General features: G+C 43.6%; 1 protein-coding gene across 12 annotated transcripts in view; it reads left to right on the plus strand.

The window, feature by feature from the left end:
• Positions 1-12500, plus strand: part of LOC143279662 (tyrosine-protein phosphatase Lar-like) — a 342687-nt gene that overhangs the window by 191080 nt on the left and 139107 nt on the right. For 11 of the 12 annotated variants that reach the window (XM_076583704.1, XM_076583705.1, XM_076583702.1 and 8 more), the window contains one exon: positions 4018-4047. The exons of the other annotated variant lie outside the window; for it this stretch is intronic. In XM_076583704.1, the coding sequence (XP_076439819.1) occupies positions 4018-4047 (30 nt within the window). The remainder of the gene's footprint in view (positions 1-4017; positions 4048-12500) is intronic. 12 annotated transcript variants of the gene reach the window in all.

Genomic DNA, 12500 nt, shown 5'->3' on the forward strand with positions numbered 1-12500 from the left:
GAGGGGTAGTGGGGGTGGAGGGGGTAGGTAGGGTGACAGGAGAGGAGGGGTAGTGGGGAGGGGAGGGGGTAGGTAGGGTGACAGGAGAGGAGGGGTAGTGGGGGTGGAGGGGGTAGGTAGGGAGACAGGAGAGGAGGGGTAGTGGGGGTGGAGGGGGTAGGTAGGGAGACAGGAGAGGAGGGGTAGTGGGAGGGGAGGGGGTAGGTAGGGTGACAGGAGAGGAGGGGTAGTGGGGAGGGGAGGGGGTAGGTAGGGTGACAGGAGAGGAGGGGTAGTGGGGGTGGAGGGGGTAGGTAGGGTGACAGGAGAGGAGGGGTAGTGGGGAGGGGGTGGAGGGGGTAGGTAGGGTGACAGGAGAGGAGGGGTAGTGGGGGTGGAGGGGGTAGGTAGGGTGACAGGAGAGGAGGGGTAGTGGGGGAGGGGGTAGGTAGGGTGACAGGAGAGGAGGGGTAGTGGGGGTGGAGGGGGTAGGTAGGGTGACAGGAGAGGAGGGGTAGTGGGGGTGGAGGGGGTAGGTAGGGAGACAGGAGAGGAGGGGTAGTGGGGGAGGGGGTGGAGGGGGTAGGTAGGGTGACAGGAGAGGAGGGGTAGTGGGGAGGGGAGGGGGTAGGTAGGGTGACAGGAGAGGAGGGGTAGTGGGGAGGGGAGGGGGTAGGTAGGGTGACAGGAGAGGAGGGGTAGTGGGGAGGGGGTGGAGGGGGTAGGTAGGGTGACAGGAGAGGAGGGGTAGTGGGGAGGGGAGGGGGTAGGTAGGGTGACAGGAGAGGAGGGGTAGTGGGGGTGGAGGGGGTAGGTATGGTGACAGGAGAGGAGGGGTAGTGGGGGAGGGGAGGGGTAGGTAGGGTGACAGGAGAGGAGGGGTAGTGGGGAGGGGGTGGAGGGGGTAGGTAGGGTGACAGGAGAGGAGGGGTAGTGGGGAGGGGAGGGGGTAGGTAGGGTGACAGGAGAGGAGGGGTAGTGGGGAGGGGAGGGGGTAGGTAGGGTGACAGGAGAGGAGGGGTAGTGGGGGTGGGGTGGAGGGGGTAGGTAGGGTGACAGGAGAGGTGGGGGAGGGGAGGGGGTAGGTAGGGTGACAGGAGAGGAGGGGTAGTTGGGGAGGGGAGGGGAGGGGGTGACCACACTATGGTGGCGGCAGTCAGAAAGTGTGCATTTTGCTGCATCTGCTGAACAGTGTGTGTGGTGGTGACGGCGGTGGTGGTGGTGCCGCGCTGAGGAGGAGAGAAGGGTTGCCATGGCGACGGGGACAACGCGGCGGCAGAGGCCAATCAATACTTCTTCTGGCTGGCAGGCAGCTACAGAGTTCAGGGACTAGGCACAGACTGACGGACGGACAAACAGACAGACAGACAAACAAACGGACAGACGAACGAACCAGCTCTAGCAATGGCGTGGCTTCCTACTAAGGAGATGTTTCATCACCACCACCACTGCCACACAACCTATCTATACCAGGGCGCTATCGCGGCCGCATTGTCTCTGGCTGGAACCCCAGGCTTTTTGTGTTTTCTTGTGATTGTCTGTCTGTCTGTCGTCTGTCTGTCTGTCTGTGCTTGCTGAGGTTCATTGGCGGTGGATGATGAGTGATGGTGGAGGGTGTTGGGGCGGGGGCTATGAGAGAGAAGTTGTAAGGCCGAGCTAACGCTGCGAGAGAGAGAGAGGGGGGGGGATGGGGGCTGTCCGGGGAGGTGAGAGAGAGAGAGTGGGGAGGGGACCAAGATCGACTGAAACATTGATTTATGATGAGAGAGGGAGGGAGAGAGAAATTCTCGAAAGAAGGCAGCAGAGAGAGAGAGAGAGAGAGTGAATGTGTGTGTGTGTGTGATGGGGAGAAGAGAGAGAGCTTGGGCGCGGCTTGTGTGTCTCAGTCTTGTGCGTGGTATGACGTCATTGGCAATTTCTTCTGTCCAACATGGTCCTTGTAAAGCTTTGTATGACACACATTATCAGCATGATTTTTTGGATAATCCACAGCAATGATCGGGATCCCCCCTTTGACCAGCACTGTGCACTATTAAAAGATGAATAAATGATTGAACGAATAGAAAAATAAATGTGATACTAATAAGCAGAAAAAGAAGAAACGACTTACTTTACAATGTATTGATTAAAATGAATATTATTGTATGAAACTAACAGAGCTACAGGGAATTTTATTTAGAAAAAGATGGGCAACATTGGATTGAAACATTGAACTGAAAAATACTGTGCTCGGCTACCGCTAAAACGGAAAAGAAAAGTGTTTGGGGTATGTTATTGTCTTTAAGTGGGGAGTAACAGAAAGTAAGGTCTGTATTGATTTTTGAATCTGACACTTTGTCATGGGGGTAAAGTAGCAGCATGTTTGTTTATCGAAACTGCAGTCATGTCTTTTCACAGCTTGGATTTTTTTTTTTTTTTTTTTGGGGGGGGGGGGTGTGTGATTTATTCCAGTACATAATACCCAGATATTCAGGCAGTTCCTTGTTGCACAGGTTTTCCCGGATTGAAGTGTGTGTGTGTGTGTGTGTGAGGACGGAAAGAAGGGGGTCGATGTATCAGGCAGAGTTATTCAGCATTTTCCAGCCTTCAAAATGCCTGCAAGGCCAGCTGTCAGTTATGACACATCAAGCAGGATGACATCGACTGACATTAAAGCCATCAGTCGATCTGTCTGGTGGATAGATTGAAAGTATGAACATCAGAAGTGCATTAAAATTAAAAAAAAGAAAAGAAAAAAAAGAGAGGGGGGTGGGGGGTGTTACCGACCTGTCTATATACATGGAACTTGAAAATAGGCCAAGCTGAAGTAACACAAAAGAAGCAGAAACTGCTCCCCAACTACATTGTCTCATGTATGTTTTTTTCTTGTCATGCACACACACACACACACACACATTTTCGTTTCTTTTTTTCTTCTTCTTCCCCCCCCCCCCCTTAAAATCACACTACATGAATAAATATTAGACCATAAAATGCACACAAATGAGTGCATATGCTCACATTTGTTCACTTTGATGTACACAGTACTAAAGTATCTTTTCTCCCCCTATGCCTTACTCCAGGCCCCATCTGACATTACCTCTTGTCTGCCTCTCTTACTTTTTCTGATCCATTGTGATCTGGATTCAAGACTGTGCAGTGTGTGTACGTGTATGTGCAGGTGCTGCTATTCATTTGTTGATTCGTTCATGCCTGTGTATGTTGGTGTGTGTGAGAGAGATTAGAGAGTGAGTGAGTGAGCAGTTAAGTTATACATACACTCCCCCCTCCCTCTGTGTGCCCACTCCCTCCCTCCCCCAATCTATTTTCCATTTTGATGGTGTGGATTAATAAAAGGTGGTTGGCTTGTTGGTTGAATCTTTTTTTCTTCTTTTTTAACATCTTGACATCATGTTATTGTTACAAGATTATGAAATTGAAATTGTGTTTTTAATGTGCACAAAAAACCAACCAACAAACAAAAATCCCATATTGCAGGACTGATGGTGTGTGTAAGGGGTGAGTGAAGGTGTGACAGAGAGAGAGAGAGAGAGAGATGTCCTTTGTCATTTTGTACATAGTGACTTGTTACTGTCATTGAAGTGGATAATCATTGACAGAATGTATGAAGAGCGGCGCTCCCACCCCTCTTTTTCTTTTTTATTTATTTATTTATTTTTATTTTTTATTTTTTTCAAATATCTTTAATTTTGATAATGTGAGTTATTTGTCTGTGTTTGTATGAAAGCACAGCAGAGGGGCAAGCATAGTTTTCAGTTTTGTCACAACCCTAAGTTTGAATTAGAAGTGTTTAATCATTCCTCCATTGATGTATTGACAGTTTTCGTGATGCCCAATTGATGATCATGACCTTGCCCCCTTCCCGTCTTTAGCATTTGTTTTGAAATCCTTTGTCTTTCCTTTAACTTTTGTCCATTCCATTGATGATAACATTGTGGACATGACATTGTATTGGTCACTTGTTTGGTTTTTTCAGACTTTTTTCCTTTTTTTTTTTTTTTTTTATTCATTTATTTTATTTTGTTGTTGCCTTCTCAGGTAATAATCCATGGGTGGTTACATATAAAGGTAAAAGAAAAAACAACTGCACAGGGTGAAGAAGTGCATCGTATCCTGCTTCTATCATTATCTTGGTGTTACGTTTCTTTCTTCTTCATCCTCTATTGCAGTGCATCTGTTTTTATGATTATTATTATTACTATTCCCCCTTCCTACTCCACACCACTCCTTCCCTTGTGCTGTTTTCAAACCATAGCCTGTTTAAGTACTGTTTTTTGTCTGCGTGTGTCATTTTGGTTATTTCAGTTTTTATATTTAGGATTGTTTTGGGAGGGTGGGAGGTGGGTGCATGTTGATCAGTGATGGACAAAGACATCTTCAGAAGACCTCTCTACTTTGATAAAGTCTTCGTGCTATGGTGGAATATAATGCAAACTTAAAGAATATGCAAATTGAAACCAGTTGGGAGGCAAAGTTTAGTTTATAGATTATACAGTTTACAAACTAAATCCACAGAATTATAGATAAGGAGAAGAAAGAAAGAAGGCCATATATTTCAGCAAGAAAGGGTGTTGTTTTTTTTGTTGACAAATAACAATATATATGTAATATGTTGAACTAAGCAAATGACTTATCTGTTGTGGACAGTTGGGAATGAATGATTTATTGGTTTAACAACAGCAGAGCAAAGGCAAAAGTTATACATTTTCAGTGATTTTTTTTAAATGTGCAGAATTTATTATTGACTGCATTATTTGTTTTCATTGATTGATTATTATCATTATCAAGTTGTTTTCTTCCTTCTCAAGCAGTACTAAGTAGAATTAGCAAGATATACCTGTATATAATGGAGGCATGTTATTATAAAAAATCTGACAACGCAACTATGTTATTGGTTGGTAGACTTATTAAAATCAGGAAATGATATTTTCACTACTTTTTCCCAGTTTAATAAACGATATGATCACAAGGTTTGAGACAACAATTTAGGAGTATACACCCAGGAAAGATTGGTCGTGTATCATTATGTAAGAGACAACTTATTTATAGTATTCCAGCAGAGGTTTTATGTGTGTATTTTCTCTGTTCTTTTTTTTTTTTTTTTTTAATTCAGTGTGCCAGGATGTGTTGCGGGGCTTGTAGCGTCAGTGTGTAGCGTGTTCTGTGTTGTTGCGCTGTGGCGGTGTGTCGCCCATGCCCCGCAGTGAAAGGCTACACGTGTACTGGGCCTGTGATTGTGTTCTGTGTAGCCAACGTGTTGTGTGCAGACTCCTGGCTGTGTGCTCTGTGTCCATGCACTCTTGTCCACACTATGGCTCTGTCCTTGGCCATCAAAAACAACAAAACAGAAATCCCCAAAGGGAAGGATGGTGTGAAAAACAACAATATCCAAAGTGAGGGGTGGGGGGGGGGGGGGAGTAGATAATGATAACATGAAAAACAAGATCCAAAAAGAGAAAAGTGTAATTAAAAAAAATAAGTAAAAAAATAAAAACATCCCTGTGGAAAAGGAAGAATACACTGTAAAACAAGTGAAAGAGAAGAAAGACATTCCTCTTTGTTACATTGTGGCATACAGACAGTACACTGTATCACCCCCTCCCCCCTCCGTCCCAAACAACAACAGCACCAACAAAAACAAAACAAACAAAAACAAAAGAGAGAGAAAGCAGAATCAAGAAGAAGAAAAAAGTCTAACTTGCCTTCTCCTTCTTTCAGATTTATTTATGATAATAGAATTATAATGATGGTAATAGTAATAACACTAATAATAATAATAATTATGTTGATAAGGATACTACTGCTACTACTACTATTGCTGCTGCTACAGTATGACGACTACTACTGATAATAATGATAAGTGGGAAATGTCAGCGAGAAAAGGAGAGGGGGATTGGAACAGTCATAGCGGATTTTAATGTAGTTATCAGAATTATCATGATGTGTCAGGCACACCAGTATTATGGTTGGTTTACAGCAAAAGGTTGGATCAGTGGAGGAATGACAGCATCAGTTTGTGTGACAGAGTTGTCACAAGACATTGTCAGCATCTATCGAAACGTTTGGTGGCATTGTATAACCCACCAGCATCAAAGTTAACAAAGAAAAAAAACTTCTTTTTTTTTTTATTGAAAAACTGAGCAGCAATAATATATGTTATAGTGAGAATGATGTTGATGTGTATTCACCCAGAAGAACACTCCCAAAGTGATAAATTGATCTACATTTCCCCCAGTAGATTGTAGATCTACCAAAAGTGATAGGATGATAATTTTTCACTCAGCGCAACATCTAACAACATGATTATCTTTGTTCACCCAAGGGACACTGTAGCACCAGTGATATTATTTATGATTTGCCCAGAATGCACGAGATAAGTCAGACTGGTATGAAAATAAGTTCTTTTTACTCCGTAATGAAGCTGATTTCATGTATGTAAATGAATAGCCTATGTGAAATTGTTGCTGTTTAAAAGTAATGAATAACAACCAGTAAAATATCATGCATGACTGAAATGGATGGAACAGTATTCACAATTGACTTTTAGGGGAATATAGCGAATACTAAACTTAAGTGGTGAACTTTATGAAAAGCCTAACTTAATCAGTTAATGCCAGTAAACAGGAAATTGCCCCCCCTCCCTCCAGGGAGCATAAAGCGGAAGTTATGAACGGCAGGCTGTAGGGGTGGCGAGGTGGGTGAACCTGATGTGATGAGCAATGAACATGGCCAGTGAGCCCTGGCTCCGGGCGACCTGATCCAATTAGGGCCTGGCGGAGGAGCACTAAACTAAGCGGCCCTTGTGACCCGAGTGGACAGGTAGTTTAATAATGGAGCAGACGAGGGCCGGTTAGCGTCAGTCCCTGTGTGCCCTGACCTTCATCCACCCCCACCCCCCCTCCTCCTCCCCGGCTGGCCGGCTGCAGCTGTCTTGACTAGCTGCCTGCAAGGCTGCTGTTGCTGTTGCCAACACTGGCAGTGTGGGGGAGGTGGATGGAGGAGATGAGCTGGCCAACGCTTCAGTCCATTAATGACATCAGAAACGCTCCATTGCTCCTCGGCATGTTCTTGGCTTGATCACATTTATTCAACCCTTTCTAATGTCTGCTTACGTGTGAATACATTGCACGTGGCACACGCTTTAGTGTGGCCGGGTTGTTGGCTTAATTGTCAGTGTCTGTCTTCATTAGCTGAGGTTGTAAGCCTAATCACTGACAATAAATAAATAAAATAAAATAAAGACTGAGAAACATTTTAAAAATCATCTTGGTAGACTAATGATTTTATGCTAGAGCGTTCAGTTTAAAAATCATTATTTTGTTCCTGATTAAACTGGCACTTTCACTATTCATCTTGAGACACCAATTTATGTCAGAAAATTCAAAATGAAAGTCCGTGTTTTGTTCCAGCATTTAATACCCTGTGTGGTTCGGCGTTAATTTCATGTTCCTTGCTCCAAACAGTCAATGCCGACAGATATTGCCTTCTCATTCCCACCTTCACCAGGCCTTGTCCTCTTGGCCTGGTGACCACTGAACTGACACACATGATAATGTCAGGTGCAAGACAGTCTTCCCTGCCTGTACATTGGTCCGCAAACAGAAAGTAGTGAAAGATGCGTGTTAAGGTTCCAGTTAGGTTAGCAAGCAGTATTCAGATAGGGGATATAGTGTGATAAATCCTAGGTTAGCAAGCAGTATTCAGATAGGGGACATAGTGTGATAAATCCTAGGTTAGCAAGCAGTATTCAGATAGGGGATATAGTGCGATAAATCCTAGGTTAGCAAGCAGTATTCAGATAGGGGACATAGTGTGATAAATCCTAGGTTAGCAAGCAGTATTCAGATAGGGGATATAGTGCGATAAATCCTAGGTTAGCAAGCAGTATTCAGATAGGGGATATAGTGCGATAAATCCTAGGTTAGCAAGCAGTATTCAGATAGGGGATATAGTGCGATAAATCCTAGGTTAGCAAGCAGTATTCAGATAGGGGACACAGTGTGATAAATCCTAGGTTAGCAAGCAGTATTCAGATAGGGGACATAGTGGGATAAAGCCGCTTCTTCAGTGGTAGGGTCTGGTCTCTGCCATTTGTTGCTCACTCTCATGGACACAGTCCGGTACAGCGGCGTTAGATCCCTGGCATTGTGCGCACTGAGGGGGTCAAGTGACTCAGCAAGTGGGTGGGGAGGGGTGGGGGGCAGAAAAAAAGAGCAGGAGAGACCGCCATCAGTTCCAGTAGCATGCTAATACCGTATAGCCGTGCAGAGAGAGAGAGAGAGTAGGCAGTAGACATAGACATTAAAAAAAAAAGACAGAAAAAGAATAGGAAAGACAGCTATCAGTCCCTGTAGCGTGCCAATCCCGTTCAGCGGAACACAGAGACAGAACGTGTGTAGGTTGTGGATACAGACATATCTCTGGCCATGAGCTGTGTGCTGCAGTGGACAGGGGTGGAGGAGGGAAGGGCTGGGCAGCAGTACACAGTTTGCGGGAGGTGGGCGGCCAACAGATCGATATCCCCGTGCCAAGGACAGAAGGCCTGGTGGCGGAACATTCTGTACGTGTTGTGTCCTGTGTACTGCAGAGGCCAGCTGCACCCACAGTGTCTGTGTCTGTGTGCCTGTGTGGCCAGTCTCCACTCAGTCTTTGTTGTTGTCTGAAGACCCCTTGTGTGTCAGGGGGCCGTGGGTTGGGGTTCGTGTCTTTCTAAAGGAAGGAAGGGTGGCCAAGTGGCCTGTAAAGTTTGTAGGGTCCAGGTTCAGTCCCTGCATTCCGTTTTGTGTCTCACCCTGTGATCCTGACATTGAGGAACACAGAGGGGAGCCCCCCCACCCAGTCCCCCACAGTCCCCACACAGTCCCACACAGTCCCCCACAGTCCCCCACAGTCCCCCACAGTCCCCCACAGTCCCACACAGTCCCCACACAGTCCCCACACAGTCCCCCACAGTCCCCACACAGTCCCCCACAGTCCCCCACAGTCCCACACAGTCCCCACACAGTCCCACACAGTCCCCCACAGTCCCACACAGTCCCCACACAGTCCCCCACACAGTCCCACACAGTCCCCCACAGTCCCACACAGTCCCACACAGTCCCCACACAGTCCCCACACACTGTTCCCTCATGCATTGTATGGTGTGTACTGACCTGGACATCAACCCCCTTCCCTCACGACACACACATGCACATACATGCACATAAGCACACACACATGCACTCAGTCATATGTGTGCTCACTTGCACAGTCACAAAATGGCGCACACACGTACACACACTCTCTCACACACACACACACTCACCCCCCCCCCCCCTTTTTAAACATACAGTTATGCACATATACTATATATGTATACGATCACACACACACTTCATTATTTTATGAATACTGACATCCTGTAATACTCATTGCAAGGTGTTTAAAGATTTTCTGTAATCACATACGAAGCTCTGTTGTTGTTTTTTTGTTTTTGTTTTTTTTAATTGAAGAGAGGAGGCTGAGGTTTATATTTGTTTAGAAAGACACACGCCACCCATGTCCTTGTATTTCTGTTTGTTTTCGTTCATTGTCTGTTTAGCTTAGCTATGTCCTTATATAGAAGCAGCTCTTACGTGATTTCAACTTCTGAAATGTGCCATCATAGTGTAATGAGAGTCCATACAAAAGAATTATTTGTTGATGTGATAGTGTGTAAAAACTTTGGGATTCCAATTTTTAAGAAATGTGTGCCAGTGATCATTGTGTTTTATATGAAAATTTTGATTCAGTAAATAATGCATTTGACAAAGTCGGCTTTTTTAATTGAAATATAAGTCTTGATCTGCCTATATTTTTGTGTGTATATGTGTGTGTACTTTTAAGTGTTGTTAATTTGAAACATGCTAAGAATGAAAACTAATAGTAGTATAAATCGTTTTTATTTATTGTTGTTGTTACAGTAAGAAATCTCTAAGTTTCTGAGAGCATAGAAAAAAAGAGGAAAATTTGGCAATAAAATCTTTATCATAGTTTTGTCAGTAATTGATTTTTTATTTTCTTTGTGAACATTGCATCTGAAGGTTTGAAAAGTAGTGGTGAAATGCTGTAATGCGTAGAACTAAAACATTGCATCTGAAGGTTTGAAAAGTAGTGGTGAAATGCTGTAATGCGTAGAACTAGAAATGGTGAGCACACAGCAGGCCCTGGGCCCTCACTCCGCCCAGTATGAGGTGACAGATGGTACAGTCAGTTCATCTGTCTTCTGGTGGTCTATGTGCTGACTGGGCCATGGTCCCTCATCTGTTGTATCTGCTTCCAATGGACAGTTTTTGGGGTTTTTTGTTGTTGTTTTTTTGCCGGGGTGGGGTGGGGGTTGCAAGAAAGCATTCATGAGTACTGGCAACATTCCAGTATTTATAATAAGACGCCCTCCTTTCCTGAATTACTAGAAAATGAAATAACCTCATTATAGATTCTACCCCACATGAAATGTCATTCCCAAATACTACCAAAAAAAAAAAAAAAAAAAAAAGGTTCAGAGTAGAAAGAAGAAGAAAAATAGATAAATGAATAACTTGTGCTGTGTTCTGTGCACTGTCTTATACCCAACCAGTGAAAAACATTGGGGTGGGGGTGGGGGGGAATCAGATTTAAAGAGAAAGAAACGTCTTAATTATGTTAGGGAGAAAAAAGATGATGAAGTGGAGATGAAATACAGACTGTCAAGGAAATGAAAATGACCTGCCATTATTGGCTTCCTTTCCATTCAGAGAGAGTTGACAAGAAGCTTTGGGTAGTGGGTGGGGGATGGAGTGTTCAATTTATTTCGCCCACATGTGGCTTTTTTTTTTCTTTTTTTATTTATTTTTATAACGAATCTATGACTTGTTGTCCAGGGGACGCAGTGAGCTCGGAAATGATAGCACAAAATGAGTGTGAAGTGACCTGAATTAATTGAAGTCTTTTGCGAGTGGGTTGAACAACACCAAAAACAAAATTGTGCGGTGGGCGGTATGCTGAATTGGAGGTGGAATATTTTATATGCAGTGTTTGTTGGTGGGAAAAATACTTCAAACAAGTTGTTATTTTAAATTGGAGGTGGAATATTTTATATGCAGTGTTTGTTGGTGGGAAAAATACTTCAAACAAGTTATTATTTTCCCTTTTTGTCCTTCGGTGGGCCATTCTTGAAAAGGTTTGAAGTTTAGAATTGGGTGAACATTGGAGGTATTTGAAAGCCCAGTTTGAGTGGCTGTCAAGATAAATATGTTTGAAATTACCACCATCACTTTCATTTGTAAGCAGATAGTTTAAAAAAAAAAAAAAAAATCTGTATAATTAATATTACCATATCTGTGTAAATTAGAATATGTAATGAATTTGTTATGAAAGTGTGTTTCAGATTCTTTCAGTAGATGATATATATATATGTATCTGCGTAAATACATGATTGAACAGTGTGGTGTTACATATTCATATTGACACACTAAAGTTCTGAAAGCATTGAGAGAGAAATGGTGTATTTCATCTCTCCTTATCTCTGTATTTTTGGGGGGTGGGTGGGTGTGGGATAAATGGATAAAGTTTTCTTCTCCACCATCATTCCCATGTTTTCCTGTCTCTTGTTATACCCTCCCAGTGCGATCATGCGTCACTCTTTGAGCATTGAAGCTGCTTCCTCATCTTATGCTTTCAGCGCTGTGCTTAGCATGTCATGTTATTACTGTTGACCTGCTTATTTTGGCTCAGTGAAAACAATGGCATTTACACTATTTGTGAAGTCAGCAAACACACATATAGCATGGACTGCATGAGGACATACAGGTATGTGTAGATGGACATGTGCAAGCAAGGACACACACACACACACACACACGCACACACACACACACACACACACACACACACACACACACTGAACACTTCATAGATACCCAGTGACAGTTTGTAAAATTTTTGATTCAGTTGCAGCCTGTTCATTGCAAGTAGGATTCTTGTGCTTTCACACACACGCACACGCACTCACACACACACACACACACACACACACACACACACACACACACACAAAAGTCCCTATGGGGAAAAAAAACACAAAAAAAACTTAAAGAAAAACAAACGATTATGAAAAAAAAAAAACCCTTGAAGAGCGAAGAACACGAAATGAACATATCAGGAAAAAAGTATGCAGGACAATTACATGCAGTGTGTAAGTAGCCTTTCCAAGGAAACTATAATGGTGCAATGTGTAAGTAGCCTTACCAAGGAAACTTTAACGGTGCAATGTGTAAGTAGCCTTGCCAAGGAAACAATAATGGTGCAATGTGTAAGTAGCCTTACCAAGGAAACAATAATGGTGCAATGTGTAAGTAGCCTTACCAAGGAAACAATAACGGTGCAATGTGTAAGTAGCCTTACCAAGGAAACCATAACGGTGCAATGTGTAAGTAGCCTTACCAAGGAAACCATAACGGTGCAATGTGTAAGTAGCCTTACCAAGGAAACCATAACGGTGCAATGTGTAAGTAGCCTTACCAAGG

Source organism: Babylonia areolata, chromosome 3 (genome assembly GCF_041734735.1).
Source record: "Babylonia areolata isolate BAREFJ2019XMU chromosome 3, ASM4173473v1, whole genome shotgun sequence".
NCBI lineage: Eukaryota > Metazoa > Mollusca > Gastropoda > Neogastropoda > Buccinidae > Babylonia > Babylonia areolata.